Source organism: Acanthopagrus latus, chromosome 4 (genome assembly GCF_904848185.1).
Source record: "Acanthopagrus latus isolate v.2019 chromosome 4, fAcaLat1.1, whole genome shotgun sequence".
Classification (NCBI taxonomy): Eukaryota; Metazoa; Chordata; class Actinopteri; order Spariformes; family Sparidae; genus Acanthopagrus; species Acanthopagrus latus.
Window position 1 is genome coordinate 3672558 of NC_051042.1, and position 19322 is coordinate 3691879.

The following is a 19322-nucleotide window of genomic DNA, read 5'->3' on the forward strand; positions in this document are numbered from 1 at the left end:
GTCACAGCGTTTGTCTTTGAAGGGAAAATGCGTCACGATTGCAGAACAGGCAAAATGTTGCAACCAACTACATGGTGCTGCAGCCACAAAATAAAAATGTACACATTTGTTATGCAATTTGTTGTTCAGTTATACCAAAAGGCAGGTGGGAGCCTGTGTCCCAAGTGGGCAGCTCTGATATATGGTGTTCTGAGTCAGAGCTACATTTAGCTGATGATTCAGGGTTTGTGTCTCCAGCACTCAGTGTAATTTAGTCTGCCTACTTAAAAACATCAAAAGTAGAGGTGGCAGCACTGTAGTCAGCACTTCTCCACCAACAACAACCTTGTGGCTGTGAACTCAAACAACAACAAAAAACACCACTTAACTGAGTGTATGACGTCAGAAAGAAAAAAGGACAAACACGAGACAAACTCTTTGCCAGTAATTTTATTTTGAGATATTTTGTAGAACAGGGGAACCAATGATTACAAAAAAAAGTCCATAAGTGTTCTACATGCTACACCTTAACCTAATTCATCATGCTTGCCTGGAAAAAGTACATAGAAATTTAACAAAAAACGTACAATTAAAACTGACGTACATTATACTCACCATTAACTTTACTTTGCTGTACCTTTCTCTTGCCTCCATGCACGCATTTTTTTACATTACACTTAGATAAAAAATTAAGACTTGTAGGCGCTTCTTTAAACCATAGAGCAGTTTTTTTTCCACTAAAAGACAGAATGCACCTATAAATAAAAAAAACAAAAACAAAAAGAATGATATCCATATGGACAGTATTGGTGGAAAATGGAAAGCCTCGACTTCTTTTAGAACACACCAGATGAATTTGCATCCTACCGTAAAACAAAAGGAACACTTACACGCCCATATAGTGCCGAAATGAAAATGGAAGTCAGTCCAACTCCTCGATCTTCAATAATCACATTGAAATAACACATTTTTGATAAAATAAATATCGCACATCTGCTAGAAATAAATAATGATTACTGAAACACCTCACTGTGTTAAATGCTAAAGTGAGACAGATTTCATCTACGCGACCACTTCATTTCATGGCATGAGGATGGTCATGTGTGTAAAGCACTAGTGCGGCTTCGAGTGTCTCTCGCGGCTGTTACCTTGAGGTAGATAACACATTTACATTAACGCCTACGATAATGGTTGCTGCTGGCATCATGTGTCAGATTTACAGTATGAAAGGGTTATTTAAGGAAGCTTTCTTCAGGGGGAAAATTCATGAAGTCAAATGAACAAAGAAAAAAAAAAACAAAAAAAACATCCCATCCCGTTCTTTTTTCTGTATCCCATCCCAGGAGAGGGTGAAAACACTTTAAATGCCTACAGCAATGTTAGCGTCTACCATCCTTCTTTATGTCACAGCCGAACCTCCTCTCCCAACATCCATCTTTATCCAACTGTCTCCACTTTCTGTCCATCTACAGTACTTAAGTGTGCGAGTGACATGCCAGTTTAGCAATGAGGGCGTAGACATTAACCCATGAAGGCCTGGTGATCAAGGCTCAGAGTGATGACCAAAACTCTTTAAATATAATAAATCACCCCTCTCAACTCTTAAAAAAAATGATAAAAATTAAAAGTAAAAAAAATGGTATGAAATGATTCAAGTACAATAATATACGATATTATTTAAAAAAAAACAAACAAAAAAAAAAACAACATAAAAACCAAAAAACGGTCTAGATTCTGCACTGTGAGGGAGGATATAGATTTCTTTAATTAAGATGCTTAAAGATGCTGCTGTATGTTTTGTGGGCTATTTGTGGGGAACATTTGACAGCGCAGGGGGTGAGGGACGCCTGGATGGATTTAAGAGGCAAGTCATCAGGGCCGTCAAAGCCGGGCAGGGCCAGAGAGTCCAGCTGCACGTTGAGCACGATCTCCGTGCTCCTGCCGAGGAAGCCCTCGTCTAACTCTCTCACCTCCGAGGGCTCCGTCTCCGAGCTGGCCACAGTCTCTCCAACCACCTCTTCTTTCCGGCTGAACAGGCGGTCCAGATAGCTGGTGTAAGTGCTCTCCTTCTGGAGGTGGTCCTCTTTGCGAATGTCCCAGCATGCTTCATCTATCAAACAGCCGCTCTCCTCAACTCTCTCCCCAGAGCCGAAGCTCTCCCAGGGCTGAGCGGGCCAGGCGCCGTCCCCACCGACGACCCCCAGCCCTCCTCCGCCTAACTGGGCGAGGTTTACCAGGCACTTCTCCTCCTTCTCCTGACTTATGGACTTGGACATGGAGCCTGAGCGAGGAGCCTCCAGCTGGGAGACGGAGGAGTTGAGCTCGTTCAGGAGGCCCACCTCGTTGAGCAGGGCCACCTCCTGACAGGGCTCCGGCTGCAGGCTCAGTTTGATGGTGCTGGCGATGAAGGAATCGAAGTCAAAGCCTGGGTTCTGCTGGATCTGAGGCTTCTCTGTCTGGTGTTTCTCCTGCTCTCTGTCCTTCTCCACCGGACTCTGGGTCTTCTCAGCCTCCTTCAGTGCGATCTGTGCCTTCACCAGCCCATTCTTCTCGCACTTGCTCTTGGCCTTGCGGTCAGCCTTCTCCTTGCTCTGCTGCTCCTTCCAGTTGGAGAGGTCGATGATGAGCTTGGGTTCGTAGTAGTGGTTGACTTCACTGTCCCTCCAGATGAGGTTGTCCAGGTAGGAGGGCGACACGGCCTTGTAGTTACATGTGTGGCTACACTGTAAGTCACAGTATTTGTTCTCGTGGTGGTCGTCGTCCTGCCAGGATCGTTCCGGAAGGAACAGAGTGGAGTAGTCGAAGGACGGCTCATCCAGGAACTTCTCCCGATCTCCATCAGCATATTTACGAGGATCCACCTGGGAACAGACAGCGGCTGTGATTAGACTTTATCTCATCAAAAAGTAAAACATTTGCTGTACACTTACAACACAAACCATTTTCCTAAAATTCACACACACCTGGACCTCCTCCTCGTCTGTCACATCAGAGAGCGCCCGTGGGTCAACCTGAACTTCGTCTGGGTCGTGGGTGCTGTGCAAGTGCCAATCAGCCTCTGACAGTTGGCTCTCATGATACCTGGTGGAATATAGAGGTAAGAGACGTTAGAATAGCAGTGAAGCACAAAACAACTTCAAAAAAGCTTTCAGAGTTTTCAAACACACCATTAAACCGATTCAGAAAAACTTGTCCAGAGCAAAGTAAACAAAAAAAATATCTAAAAAGGGAAAATCCCAGAGCGCAGGTGTTTGAGGGGAATAAATGGGAAAGCATACCTGTCCCAGGTGTGGCTGTGGCTCTGGTCCATGAGCAGGATATCATCTACTTCATCCTCTATGTGGAAGGGGTGCAGAGAGACAGGCTCGTCTAGGGGGAAGGAGTAGTCAGCCATATAGGGGTGGGCCAGAGCCTCCTCTGCAGTGAGACGATCCATGGGGTTAAAGGTCAGGATCTTCTCCAGGAAATCCAGGGCTGCAGAGAGGGAGGAGAATGAGATTATCAAGTAGGAAACATGATACGACCCTGGGGCGTCATAACAGAAAAATGTCCTCACGGCTTGTCCCATCTTAACAATCTTCCCATAAGAGAAGCCATTCCTACTCATCTATGAGTCCTATCCCAACTAGAACCTTGAACTCAATCTGCACTCATCCTGTCAGGGCTGAATCTGTGTTTAGAACGAACACGAGACTGCCTGTATTCATGACAACAGCTGTTTTGTGTCTGGAGGAGTGGACCTACTGTATCCCTGTTAATACACGGGTCTGGAAATTTTAAAGCAAACAGGCTAACGTCAATGCTTCCTTCTCTAAGAGGCTAACATCAGCATTAACTTCTAAATTTTATCACTAACTGTGTTGAGACAGGATTTCAGACCATGGACGTTTCTGTAGTGAGGCCCTGGACCCTCTATCTTTGGTCTGTGTTCATATGAGAACTTGAATGTATAAATAAGTGGTGCTCACCCTGGGGACTGACGTCAGGCAGCAGCTTGGCCAGTGGTGTGTGAGGCTTGGACATGTCGTTGCGGATGAAGACGGGAATGACGCTGTGGAGCTCCTGTCGGTCTTCCTCTCGCAGCACTGGGATGGACTCCAGGATCAGCTGCATCTGCTCCAGCTCGTGGGCTCCTGAAACACAGGGCAGAGAAACGTTAGGTGCTTTCTTGGGCAGGTTACACAACATTCGATGTCTGCATGGCTGAGTTTTTATTTAGCAGGGCTGAGCGCAGGAGATCATGAGAACAGAAATTATATTTGCCTATTGCTCAGCTCAGGGCAGTTTCAGCAAACAAGAACAGTGAGACTCTCCCAGCTCCAACTGGTTTTCAAAAAGAGGGCAATGAGGACAGCAGGAGCAGACAAACTGTGTCTGTCTATTTTGTATACAAACATGTTGACTAACAGGATGAACATATCAGACCTGTGCCCCATCTTTACCTTACCAAAGTTCCCTGACCTGTTTCAAAGACTGCCTGCTGGTGTATTTGCATATGATTGGTTAGAGTGAGCCACTCTTAAAAACGTGAGTCAACACTTACCAGCAAAGAGGGTTTTTCCTGTGAGCATCTCAGCAAAGATGCAGCCAGCAGCCCACATGTCAATGGCTTTGGTGTAGTTGTTTGGAGAGAGCAGCAGGCGAGGAGATCTGTACCACTTAGTGACCAGACCTTCAGAGAGATGGCCCTGTTTGAGAGGGAGACAAGACATATTGAGTTGGAGCGACTCACCAACACATTTGTCCAAAGAGTATGAACGGTTCATCATGTTTGGTTCATTCACAGTTTCGAGGCTCTACAACCTGCTGTTTCCCCTCAGTAACAGATAAATGAGATTAACTTGACTTCATGTGCCTCCACGTTTGCTATCCAACAACACTGCCGTTAACATGAGGCCCGGAGCAAACCATGCCTGCTGGTCCGTGCCAAACCCGGTAACCCTGGGTCGTCTCCTTGACTCTGTGCTGGTCACGTACGCAACACAGCGCGGAGACAAAGAACCCAGAGAGAAAGGAAAGATGAAAAGGGGGAGATCAGACACGTGCGGGCCCTGTCAGCAGTCCGAGAGAACAGGATAATCCCCCACTGCCACACACTCCACTCACCAATGACACACTGGTGACACCGATCTGCTCTTAACTAAGGCTACGGCTGTTGTCAACCTTCGATTAATTATTTTTAGTGGCTTTTTAAGAAATAAAAAAGCCAAAGTGTTCTGATTCCAGCTAAATACTTTCTGGTTCCTTTACCCCTCAGTAACAATAAAGTGAATATCTGTGGGTTTTGGACGAAACAATTGACTTGAGGACACCGCAGTGGGTCATCTGATCAACATTTTACACAATTCACTTTTCACCAGACACGTGAAAATAATGAACAGATGAATCAATAGAGTAAAGAAGTGCTAGTTGCAGCCCTACAAGCTAAATTACCAATAGGGACAGGGACAAAGGCAACTGACCTGTGTGCACATACTGGGCCAGTGGGGGAGGGAAGGTGGTAAAACAACACCCTGGCTGCACTCTCTCACTCCCCCCACATGCAGTGGAAGTTTGTGGCAGGGCCAAAATGGTTGCCTCACCACTGAGCCAGGCTCCTGTTTCTGCCCTAAGTTAGTCACATATACTTGATGTCACGTCATCCTGGAGTGTATCACTACACCCTGCACGCCCTTGTTTTAATGAGCCTATAAATGACACGCCACGTAGACTGTAGAACAGATAGAGCCACTTCCATCAGGTAAACCAGTCTGGCAACAGCTTTCACCAGAGAGCTTATAACGAGCTTGAGGGGGAATTACAAGGTAGTAACACACTTGGGCCGGTCACGCCTACTGAGAGCAACACACAGCTCTCATTCTGAGAAACAGCCAGTAAATTGTGTGACCTATGCAAATGGGGTTACAGTCAGTGGAGAAACAAATGCACCCTGCTCAGCAGAGCATTGCAACAGAGATGTAGATTAGGTTAGCTTGAAAGAGTCGGGTTTGCGTAAGGACAAGTTGGTGTACGATGGACTCTGAACTAAAATGAGCAGATTAGAGTTAGCCTACCAGCAGTGGACATAAAGTGCCTTCTGTTACCATTCCAACACCCCCATTTGCTTTTACTGATCTCCGAGGGACCCACCCGCCACAAAAGGCATCCCCACACACACATACACACACACACACACACACACACACACACACAGGCATGGAAGCATCAGCCAGCACCATACCTCCGGCAACAGTTGGTGAATAACTTAACCACCTGATCTAGATGAGACCAGGCTGACATTTAATGACTCATAGCAGGCTCCCTCAGTGTCTCTGACTGCTGTTAGTCACAGCAACCTTTAGCAGGTCAGGACAGATGTCAGTGAAGGTGAATGGCAGTGACTGAAGACTAAAACAAGATTTCCTTGGTGGCAATAAAAGTGTTCAGTCTTGAGTATCCCACACACAAAAATCAATTCACTGGGACTGCATATAGTGGGTCAAGCGGAGCATTGCTGCAGTCCCAAAACACACTGGACATGTCAACCTCATTAATGAATAAGCAGTTTGTGGTTTGATTGTCAGAAGTCCTGCTACTTTTGTTTCTTGAAGTCTATGGTAAAACTATTTGTTAGAATGTTTTTAGGCTTGGAAAAAGTAAGTAGAACAACCTCCCTGAAATTCATTAAGCCTCAAGACGTCAACTGAGCCTTTTTCTCGTTACATCTTGTGAACTCTGGTGCCAGACAGGCCTGTTGCTGGCTGAATAACTGGGTCAAATGTGTGTGTGCTCTTGCAGTTGTGGTTTGTCAAGTTGTGTGTCGCTTGTGTGGGCAGAGAGGACCTCTTTGACCCCCCCCCACACACACACACTTAATACATTCCCTGAAAAGTTCCCCGCTATTATATCCACAACATTACAAATTACTGAATTTTATGCTGAGCCACAGGCAAGATCAAACATTCCAAAGTTTTCATTAGTGCAGCGATTTTGACTTGTGGTAAAATGCAGAGAGACCATTTTCTACAGCGAGAGTTTATCTGTATGACTCACAAAAGTTTGTCAAGCACTTCTACTCTTCATTTGAAAAGACAAGACTTAAGATGATGAACTAAACTGGATTTAACTATAAAGAGAGCAGATGTGATATCACTTAGCTCAGGCACACATTAAATGTGCTACACTATTCAGGGGTTGTTTACAGCCACAGTTAACCTCCTTTCAAAATCTTGCTTAGCCACAACCTAAATGGAAAAGGGTTATATCTACAGTATTTTTTCTTTTCTTGCAAAAGGGTGGGCTGCAACTGGAAATTAACACAAGCTTAGATCCGCTTCAAATAAGGCTCTGAGCAAGGCTCCCCCAACGCGACAAAGAGCTGGATCTGGGCTGGACTAGTTGGACGAGTGCACGTGAATTCTTGTCATTCTTGATCCTGAGCCACCACGAGGGCCGGCCTAAAGGTTCACACAGGCAGAAACAACTCCATTTCTCAGGACAATAGAAAGATAACACAGAAATTCAGGTAGTCTTGGCAGGTGTCGTAAAGCATACTTAAAAGAAAGCCATGCAGGATTAATATAAGCCTGAAGAACTCATGAGGAGTTTTGTTTTCATTAACCCAAGCAAAGCAGAACACATGAGGAAATGCCTTCTGCTTATACACCATGTATGAGGCTTCTTTACTGAAACTCGGCCAGAAACTGAGGTTCACTGGCAAAGAGTGCTTCTTTATTTAGATCCAACGTTAGTCAAATAACATGCACTCAGCCACCCAGCTGCCCCGGCTCACACATCCTACTACAAGTAGAGGGTGGCTGTTAAGAGAAATGTGGCCCCTCATGGCCGACCAACACTGAGACAGACTGTTTTTATAACACCTCCACACTCCACTGGGCAACACAGTGTCATGCGACGGTGACAAGTTCATTTTCAAACAAGCCTCATTTAGTCTGAGACTCCAGACACACACATCCGACCACTATAGGTGACATGAAAAAGTGTCTGGTTATCAGTGTCCTCCCTCCCCCCACCATACGGCTGTTGTTATCATAGTAGAGACAGACGAAACGCTTTGGAAAAGAGAGCAGCAGCAAAGCCTATTAAAGTCAGTCTGACAACACGACTAAAGCGTTTGTATCCTTGACAAAAACTCTGCAGCAGTAGTCTGCTGCAGTACCACAGCAGACAATAGTCAAACACAAGAGAGCTGACCCCAGTCAAGCAGCTTTTCAATACCCACTTGCCTGCATGTTTCCCATCAGGAAAAACTGCTTATGTAGAGGGGAAAAAAGCCCACATAGCAAACCCTGCTGTAAGGGAGGAGCACGATAACATCGGGTGGGTGGCTGCAGTGACTGAACTCTGAGAAACTCTCACTTCTTACTGGCAAATATGAGCCATCACTTGCTTTCTTTCTACTGCAAAAATACCTATTGTTTCAACCAAAGAAATGACTCATAGGAGAATAAACGTAGTGGCAGTGAGCTGAAAATGAGCAGTTTGGGAAAACAAGTGTGTGTAAGACTTTCTCACAGCAGCGTATGATGTGGCAAGATCCTGACTGAGAGAGGGATATGAATGAGGCTGTGCCAGCCAGAGGGATTGCATCACGTGAGCCCACTTCAGACCCTCTGATGACTAATCTGAGACACGTGTAAGCATCTGACTGCCTCTGAGCTTTAAAGAGATCCAGCAGCTCCAATGACAGGGAGGGAGAGACCTCCCAACCTAGATTTCCCTCACATCACACCACTATATGGACTTTCAAATGATTTCCCCATCCCTTTATAAGGTCACAGAAGCACAAAAGGACAATACAGGCCTTCCACCTGGCTTCATACATTCCTCATACTAAAAGATAAAAGAGACTGACTTTATTGCTACCATTACACTGCTTTGCAAAACAAAATACGGGTTTATAGAGAGCATTAAAATGTGTACATTCAGCATTTGGGGTGCTAACATCTGGCTTTCAATGCCCAGGTTTACATTGTGCTGGCATTTGATGAGAGCATGGAGAAAAACTGTAACTCAAGCCTTCTGACAAACAATGCTCTTGATTCTAAAAAATACAGGCATGAAAATGGAGAACTGTCCTCCTGCAAATTAAAGCTCAAACTATTAGTCCAACCATTATGTCTAATTTTAGGCAAAAATGTCAAACACTTGCTGGTTTAGCCTTCTTAAATGTGAGGTTCTGCTGCTTTTCTTTGTCATTATAGACAGATTATGAAGAGTCTGTTGGCTTTGGACTGTTGGTTGAGTGAAAGAATCAATCTGAATATATCACTTTAGGATTTTGTGGTAAGCATTTTTCACAATTTAGACATTTCATGAAAGTACTCAGCAGACTGATCGCTATAAAAAGTGTTAGTTGCAGCCCTGCTGCAAAAGGAAACACAGGGAAAACAAGTGTTCTCAGATATAAATGAATCCTCACGTTTTGATGCTGCATATCCATAACGGATCTGCTGCAGCCTTGAGCCTTCAACGTTATCATTAGAAGCTGACGAATGCTCAAGCTGAACTGTGCCTGCACTGCACATTACATTCAAACATCTTTTTTTTCTCCATCTGGGAATGAGGATTATTTTCATCTTTGTTACGCCACATTATCATGAACCCACACATTTGTATATTTAGACTTGGAGTGGAGCCCGTTTTCTCTTTATTGTATACACTTGTAAATGGAAGAGAATATCTCCCAGGATTGTGTTTCTGCAGCCTCACTTCTCCTGAGAAGGGAAACAGAGGCGTTACCTCAAGGAACCACATCCTGTCTTGTTTACTTCCTTCTGTGAAACTGCATCACCCAGGGGAGCCCCGCATTACTGGGCGATATCATAAACATCACATGAGAGAGCAACAAAGCTCTCATCATTTTTATTTTTTTTTTCAAAACCTCATTAAAAAAAAAGTAAATAAACAATCATATTCCAAATTCACCAAGAACAAAACAGCTACTCAAAGTCAGATCCTACCTTGTGAGAGTAGTGAGGGTCCATGATGCGGGCGAGCCCAAAGTCCCCGATCTTCAGTACCAGGTCCTCTGTGTTGACAAACAGGTTGGCAGGCTTGAGGTCGCGGTGCAACACATTGGCAGAGTGGATGTACTTAAGGCCCCTGAGGAGCTGGTACATGAAGAGCCTGGCGTGGCCCTCAGACAGAAGACCCCTCTCCAGCACCTGACACAGGTCTGTCTCCATGTACTCCTGCACTATGTAGACCGAGTTGACCTCTGTCAGGGACACCACGTCCTCTGTGAGCCTGCGACCATTAGGGCCCAATGTCTCAAACACCTGAAGACAAAATTAAGGTCATATCAGATACAAAGTGATAAGATAAATACTCTTTGTTACTCTGAGTAAATTCCTTGCAGCCTACCTTGACAATGTTGTCGTGGTCAAGGCGTCGGATAATCTTGATTTCCCGCAGGGCGTGCTTCACACTCTGGGGGTCGGTCAAGATAATTTTCTTCACAGCTACTCGCTTGTCACAGTCGGTGTCAACTGCAGAGAACACAAGGCCGTTCCCTCCGTAGCCAAGAGGCTTCAAGTCCATGTAGCGAGAACCCAGGTCGAAGCCATGGATGTTCATCAGGGACTCAAACTTCTCTGCCATGATGACCGTTTTGAGGCTTCTACACCTGTTATCTCTAATGTTTGGTCTCCAACAAAGGAATTTTTTTGGAAATTCCCCCACTGCTGCTGATGCTAACTGACCCCTATACAGACGACTACCCAGTCCCCCCTGTCTAGCCGTCACTGTCAGATGCGGGGCACTAATGTGTAGTTAAACTTTCTTTCCATTTTGAATGAGGAGAGGATATGTAAACACTTAAATCCTCCGCCAATCCTGTATCTTTAATTGAACAGTTCTTTGTAGTGTTTCTAGACTGCAATGGAATGGACTGGAATGGGGCCCAATTAAAAAGCACTGACACTATGTTAAACTATAAAAAGCATGTAGTTGCATCCTTACAGTGCAGATACATTCAGTGTACGACTGGTCCTGAGCAGCTTCATATGAAATGTGCCTAAATGCACTTTGTTGTAATCTTTTTTTATTTATTTTTAATTTTTTATTTAAATGTGTAATTTTCCTGTCAAGTCACCTGATCTATAAAACTGAAATGAGTCTGGCCTTTAAGTCTTCAAAGTAATTATTGACCCTCAGTGATCAGGTGGCTCAAGCTCGCCACAGTCGCAATCAAAACTATCCTCCATTTTACTTGAGTGTAACCTGAAAGACAAGGGAAAAAAAGAGGTAAGATATAAAGCCAGACAATCAAAGTATAGCTCCTTTGTGGCTCCAGGGGAAGCTGCGTGTCATCTGTTAAACTGCTCCCAGTGATGTTACTCAGTGGTTGAAATGCATTGTGGGTAATGTGTTTTTTAATGGAAGAATAATGTATGGAATAAAATTGGCAATATCCTTGGTTCTGCTGGATCAATTTTGATCATTTGTTTTTAATGGCCCATAAAGAGTCCTGGGAATGCAATACAAGACCAAAATCCAGGTTTACTATATTTACATGTTTTGTTCAGCAACACAATCTTCACAGTTGAACACTATTTTTGTGATTATCAAAACATAAATTAATTTACAATAAAGAGACTCAAATGTGGTCATGTGGCTTAAACGTCGCCACCACTACGTATATTACTATTCACATTTTCCATGAAATTATCCATATACAAGTCAAAAAGTTAGAGTTAGAATAGTTTGTGATCAGAGCCGGGCTAGTTGGTAGATGAATCTCCGTTAGCACTCGCCGTTTATAAGACACGTAAGTACAATTATAATTCAACGGTAAGGCATTTAGTGATGTAGTTTAAGTCTTAGAACAATAAGAGCACAGGCCGCAGACCTTATCACAAGCATTTAACCAAACACCCTGTTGAAATAACCCCTTTGATTTAGAGACAATGGTACCAGAAGTGCTAAAGTGCCAAGTGATTTCCAGGTTTTAGGACTCATTACTACACCACTCTATATCACCCACAATGCAACTTAACCAGAGTGACATCACTGGAGGCAATTTATTAAATCACACACAACCTCCTCTGGAATCACTAAATGTATTATACTTTTTTTTCCCCCACTTCTATTATAGTAACACTACTCCCAAAGACCTGTACCACACTATAATGGGTCAAATTGGTGGAGTAACCCTTTAACATTTACCTAAAAATAACACATCATACCTCATTTGTATAATGGTTGACATGTGATAATAGTTCCATTAAAGCGGCAGACAAAATACAAATGGTCTCAGTCACCGGCTTTCAGTTTAAACGCGGTCTCGTGGAAACTAACCCTCCCCCGCCCGGTTTCAGCGCCTGCTAGCTAGTCCGGTTTCTGGGTATCGATTAAAATGTGAGCGGGGTTAACACAAGGTGCCTCAGATTATCTGTTTATCGCCCTTGCGTATCTTTACACAACACAAATTAAAGACAAACGGCAGTGTTTATTTGGAGATTTTCGAGTTCATACTATTTTTAGCCTTGCGTGAGTCTGTGACTGGCTGGAGGAAAAAAACTGCCACGAATGGAAGCATAACGGCAGGCTGACACGGCACTGACAGACCTCCGTCGACCTTATATACCACATAAACATGAGCACCCGGTAACATACACCTAAATCACTTAACAGGAGGGAACAAAGAGCCAGAAACGCTGCCTGTTTTATAAATATTTAACACAACGTTTGGGGGAAATCCGCCGATAGCGGGAACAAAGGAGTCGTTGTTGGCGGAGGCTTCTGGTTACGTGGTACAGCCGCTCTCCTTGCGCTAAGCAACACAAAGCCGACATCGGTTAAATCGCTAGAAACGATCGCAAATCCACCGTGAGACGGCGTAAAATACAACAGTGACGAGAATAGACCAATAGCTGATTACTTACAGTCCTTATTCGTCGCATTAGTTTCGTTATATCGTTAATCAAACCCTGGAAGAGGTTTGACTGTGTTCCACGACCGAGTCCTGCTGGTCTGTTGCAATCGCCATTTAGGCTGGGCTGCTCTATGAACGCTAGAGTGACGTCACCAGGCTGCCTTCATGGATTGTCGGAAATACGCCAACTACGGAAAGAGTCACTCAAAGATCTTATGATGAGGTAGTGATTCCCGGTGATGTGGGAGGCCTTTGGGGCCTGTTACAAATACGTTGAAATACTTATTATTAGCACTTTGTATAATTAACTCATTCTTACCTTATTGTTATATTAAGTATATGTATCACTTAGCTATAAATAATAGTTTGAAGCCACTCTCGTGTTAATACTCTCATATTGATGCCAATATTGATGCCTCATATTTACATGTATTCATATTATATTTAATGTTTGTTTGTACTCAAGATTTTCATAATCCCAGAAACATTATACAACTTTCTCTCTGTCTCATCTTTCTTGAGATGCCTTTGTTTGTCTTTTAAACATCATCATTAATGTATTAAACATTTCATACAAATATACAGTGGGATAAATGGATTGCATGGATTATACTCCATTACAAAAGGAAACAGATAAAAAAAAAAAATTATAAAACTTTGGAAATCAACAGACAATGACACAATATGTTCCTGGTGATATGTCAACAAGTCACGGTTAAAGTGGTTATATAGTTTATGTAAAATATATGCAAAATATAGGCCTATATTAATAAAAGCCAGAAAATAAGCTACTTTTAACAGCGCAGATTTCTGGTGAGTTTTGCAAACTATATCAGACATTGTGGGCTATGTCATTAACAGAGCGCCCTCTGGAGTGGGTCGTTTTCACAGGTTGGAGCTCCGAGATGTATTTGAAAGCAGCACGAGTCATTCAAAACATATGCTGTTACTTGGAAGTCACGTGTCAGCGGTAGATTCAAAATCAAGCTCGATTTTTACAGGTTATGTTAATAGATGCAATGATAACAACATTGTTCAAATTCCGGAGACGGTTCCAGGAAACAACAACGCTATAAACATTATGTGTTGTTATAGCGCTTTAAAGCAAAGTTCAGTTCCAGATAGAGTATAGGCTACAAATCATCAGCTCACCTAACTTAAAACATAATTCTAGTAGCGACAAAGTAGGTTTTGTTTTGTAGTGTTATCTTCCTCTTAAACATGGCAAAATGAAAATATCCAAAAACTGTTGGTCAGTCTGCTCAGAAACAGACCAGGTGATGAGCAGGTTGTCTTACCTGAAAGAGAGATCTCAGCGTTTGTGTTTTGTTCTTTCTATTTGCTGTTTATTAATTAACATTCGTCCCAAAACTGAGTTGACCCATCACCGATTGTAGCCTGTCAATAACGGATGTCTCCTTACAGGCTGTGGTCTCTTATTTTCCATCCATGCGTCGTTTTGTTGTTGTTTGTGTCGTCTTTCCGTATAAGGTGATGTTTTCCGGATTGGTCCACGAGTTGTTTTCCATATTTGTTTTCTGTCTAGTGTGTCAGATTATGGCACGCAGCGTCGCATTAGTCGTGTCAGTGACAACAGTTCACTCACTGCGGTTTGCGGATTTATAGAAAGTCCATCTGGCACCGAGATGCGCAGGGTGCTTCTCACGGCTGATCTCCACGAGGCTTACACAAACCGAACAACACAGAGTCAAGACATCACGAAAGGCACCATTCATCTATTTATCTGTGGTTAGATCCCCTCTGGTGTCCTACAGCCAGCGCCTGGTTTGTCCTTCTGTGTGTGTGTGTGTGTGTTTGGATGAATGGACGCAGGGTGGATGGTGCGCGCAGGCAGCAGCATCACAGCCGCAGCAGTCTACATCAGCATCCGCAGGCAGACCATGTGAGGACCCATGTGCCCGAGAATGCAGATGCCCCTCACAGGCCGGGATGGGCTCTGCGATGGAGAGCAGGACCTGCATGCGGACCGAGCGGGATGCGACAGACTTCAGAGGGACTAACTGTCCCGGTTATTAGTCGGACAAGCAGAGAGAAACACGTTGAGACAAGAAGATGACACCGTCTTCTTATTCTCAGGCGATAGTGACGTCGTAGTTTGTTATTTTGTCTCCTGCACCAAGCCCATAGCCAGCAGGTTATGTAATAATAGATACAATCACAACACCTCGTGCGATTAGTTTATTTAAAAGACACACTGGAACGAAAGATGTAATAAAGCAGCATAAAGCCTGTAAAACGTGTATTTCCTTGAGATGAAATATAGTTAACTGTATATGAAGGTGCACTTTGTGGTTTTTAGGGAAGAAGAGGTAGGTCGTTATTGACTGACTTTTTTGTTACACTTAAAGCGAAACTCTCGCCAAAATGCAACCTTTTTTTTTTTTTTTTTTGCCAACATACCCAAGTCAAGCATAATTAGGACGAAAGCGCCACTTTTAAGATTGAACAGCCATATTTTTGTTTTCAGGTCAAAATCATTTTCACTGGGAGTACTAGGGGCAAATACTATGTTAGCATCAAAATCGCTATTTTTAAACCATAAGAAGGCTCGACACAACATGAAACTTTGCTCCTAGTATCACCAGGGTCTCTACACATGAACACCAGCATTGAGAACATTGTTTGTGGACACAGCGTTTACTAAAAAGATGGTTTTTGAAGGGAGGAGAGTTAAGATGGAACGCTCCTAAAGCTTAGTTCCATATGAATGCACAGACAATTTGTTTTGACGTTAGTGAGAAACAATATTGACCTTGAAGTTGAAAAAGGAGCCTCATATAAGAAACAATACTAAAATCAAAAGCTGGAAATGTCAAGAGAGATCTCGCTTGGATAGTTGTTGCTGGAAGATAGTAGCCTTAACTGTCCTTAACTGTCCTCCACGTTAGGTTGCATTCGGAGATCGATACTTTCTTTCTGCCACCTTTCTAGTTTTAAACAGTGTTCTGGGACCTATTTACCTCTGAGAAGAGCTTGTTTATTCAGTTATGGAAAGATAGATATTTCTGAGTTTTTATTATTTCCTAATTAATATAAAAAAAATAATAATGATTTTAAGAAGCTTTGAATGTCATCTCTCAACTACATAGTGCCCCTTTAAGGTGCTCTGATCCTTTCAAAATAAAGGAAACACATGAAGGAAACAACTTTAGGAGGAATTCAATTAGTATTGTCTATTGTAGATTGATAATGGATGCTTAAGCTGCACTTTGTAGTCTTTGAAAAGACATTCAAACACAGAAATGCAGTATTTGAAATATTACTAAGATAGTAAAACAAGCTTATTTATCTTACTGTACATCCATAACTGGATCAACAAGCTGTTCTCAGAGGAAAATAAGGTCCTGTTTGACTCTGGAAAGGTGGCAGGGTCCAAAGTTAAACAGTATGAAATTAAAAATGTGTCCACAAAACTTTGTGGTCCACCTTTAAGTAAATTAAAATTATAATTAATTGATTGATTCAAGCTTTGGGTTTGCTGCCAACCCAACATGTCAGTATTTGTTAATCTGTGGATGAGTCCCAAGAATCATCTACCTTTCTCCAAGAAACCATAAAAAGGTGGAGGAGTAATTACGTCACTGAATCTTGCTTTGGTGCCAGACTGTGGTGACGGCTGTCTTGAAGTCTACAGGAGACGTATGGAGAAACACACTAAAACCAAACCAAACATATCTATGTTGTATGACGTAAAGAAGAAATGCCTCCAGAAAATGAACGACTTCAGAGCATAGGTTAACCACTGATTACTTCTAAATGATTGACAGGGCTGATAATGGTGCTGGTCTGACCAATATCGCTGATGAGAACAGGAGCCTCTCCCAAACGAATTCAAGGGACAAGCAACAAAAAAAGTCAGTGGTTCATCTGCCTGCTGAAGTGTGTTATTTCTTTTTCTGGAGGCATTTCTTCATCAGAAGTCATACGACTCCATATTTCATGCATCTCCCATAGACATCAGTACAACTGATTCCACAGTCTGGCACCAAAGACAGATTGGAGGAGGAGAATCAAAACTTGAATCCATCTAGTAACATTTTCGCATGATTTAGTTAAAGGTGCACCTTGTAGTTTTTTAATCAGAAGAAAAAATCTACATAGCTGGGTTTTGATGATAAACTGTCCTTAAAGAACAGCAGCAATTTCATACTGTTTTACTTTGTGTTTGTCGGACCTTTCTAAGTAGGTTCCTTTCTCACTGTAAACACCCTCTGCGGACGCCTTAAAGCAACAAAATGTAACTTCCTGTAAAAAAAGATCTTTGGCTCTTGAGGCTCATCGTCAGATTAATGAATACTGACGTCTTGGCTTGGAAGACCGGTCAGATGCCAATCCAAAGCGTTGGACGACCTGGGGGTGAGACTCAACAGTCAACTATCTTTCTCCAGGAAGTTACATTTAAGCCCAGTCCCCAGGATATAATGTTAGCAGTTCTACACACATACGTCTAAGGTTGGCTTTTGTACCTAATCATGTTCACACTATATATGCTTATTATTATCAGGAAGTGGAGGAAGAGGAGATGGTGGTTGCTTTATTACATCCAACAAGGCTGCCAAACGCGGACCGCTGTTTAAGTCACACCACTGGAGGTTTTAAGGAGACCTGCAGATATTTCCAGCATTTTTTGTGGCGACCAAAACCAGCTATTTTTCACCAGAAGTTGGACCATCCCATGCAGTTTATGTGCATAAACCAGAGCATAAGCACAGCGTTGTGACAAGAGAGAAATTTTTAACTTATGTGGGGTTTTTATAGACATACTCCAAGACTGGGTTGTACATTTTGTTGCTCTAACAACATATAGCAATAATACAAACTCAAAAATAATGATTTGTTTCCACAATTGAAAAAGCAAGCTGTTCTCTGAGGAACGTAAGATCCCCAGAACACTGTTTGAAGATAGACAGGTGGCAGGGTCCGCCACATATAAACAAAGTAAAACAGTATAAATTGTGTTGTCCTCTTAGGTCACTTTGTTTATTCGGTGTTTTCAGTCATGAAAACAAGGAGAGTTTGTTCATTTAGTTCATTTAGGCATAAAAATGAAATAATCTAAAAAACAAAGCTTCAGAGTGCACCTTTAAAATGTTGCTGCGATGGTTCCCTCCCGCTGCCCTCTGACGCTCTTTCACAAGACTCACTGATTGCTTTGGATCAAAGCTAACATTAATGATTAAATCAGATTGGTAGATAAGTTATTGGCACTTGTTTGCACATTTATTGAATGAATGGAGGTCAGAAGGAAAAGCTGCATACTGCTTCTCAATCTCTCTCATTTTATATTATTTTGGAAAGGAGATGGATTAAAATAACATCTTCTTATTCTGTTATTTGTATTTCAGTCTCAACCGGGCTTCCTTTGTTACATCATGAGACAAAAGGTTGACACTGAATCTTAACCCAACACATCTTCACAGTGTAAATTAGTGGAGATCACAGTCGGTGCTCTCTTACTGCAATGATCTACACTCCAAAATAAACACTGCACTGTGTCAGTCCCGGTGTCATGTTTGTTGAGCACAGAGTTGTGTGACGAATCAAGTTGTACACACACTGTGTTCATCTGCTGCTGATAGTGGTATGACTCTTACTGACACACACGCACTGACACACACTTTCACCTTTGTTTCTCAGTATCACCTGTTCTCAGGAATATCTTCAACATCCCTAACACTTATGAAATCTTCTTCCCACTCACCGACGCTGAAGTTGTCCTGAGTCGAGTGCAGCATCATGGAACAGCGGTTAATAATCCATCCAGGAGAATTTATTCTGTATATCCAGAAGGGTGGAGAGGTTTTCAGCGCAGTCCGGTATCTCCCTCTATATATGTGGGTATGTGAGTGTATTCTCAGAGATCTGTCAGTGTGTTGTGTTACTCCATGTGCCTCCGCTTGTGAGGTGGAGCTCCATGGACAGTTAATATAGGCCAGGCCGGTGAGGGGAGGAGTCTGCTGTGTGCATGGCATGGCCCTGTCAGTGTGTCAGACTCCCTACCAGCAGAGTCCACTGCCACCATTCCTCTCCGTCTCACTCCTTCACTGCTACTTTCTTCTTCACCTTTATTTTCCTCTGTTTTTTTTTCTCTGCATGTTTTGCTCCAGAGCTATGATCTTGAGCAGCCTGCAGTGAAATATGCTTCTGTTTCTGGGTGAGACCTTTGCAAATCCAGTTTCAGTGATTCATGATTTTTTTTATTTTTTTATTTTTTTCATCTGTCAGTTTAAATCAGAGGATTACACAGCAGTAATGGGTTGTGAATGTTCTGTGTTTCTTTGGATTAGAAAGTACCTCAGAAAACACAGCTGAGTAAAATGAAAAAAAAAAAAAAAATGAAACCAGACAGATCTGGGCACATTACAGCACATCAGAGGTGGAAAACAAACACACATTCTTTACTCATGTAGAAGTTCAGATGCTTAACAAAAAAGCCTAGTATTGT

At 42.8% G+C, this 19322-nt stretch overlaps 1 protein-coding gene across 2 annotated transcripts; it reads right to left on the bottom strand.

Annotated features, from left to right (window-relative positions):
• Positions 1–414: 414 nt before the first annotated feature.
• On the bottom strand, positions 415–18765 carry mapk6 (mitogen-activated protein kinase 6). 2 transcript variants are annotated; one of them, XM_037094867.1, is made up of 8 exons: positions 18579–18765; positions 10345–11202; positions 9942–10259; positions 4523–4667; positions 3948–4112; positions 3258–3453; positions 2943–3060; positions 415–2840 (listed from the first exon to the last, which is right to left on the bottom strand). In XM_037094867.1, the coding sequence occupies exons 2-8, from the start codon at positions 10579–10581 to the stop codon at positions 1743–1745; spliced, it is 2277 nt and encodes a 758-aa protein (XP_036950762.1). In that variant the 5' UTR covers positions 10582–11202; positions 18579–18765; the 3' UTR covers positions 415–1742. The 2 variants fall into 2 exon arrangements, with proteins under 2 accessions (XP_036950762.1, XP_036950761.1); XM_037094866.1 differs by lacking the exon at positions 18579–18765 and adding an exon at positions 12867–12998.
• Between the last annotated feature and the right edge of the window lie 557 nt (positions 18766–19322).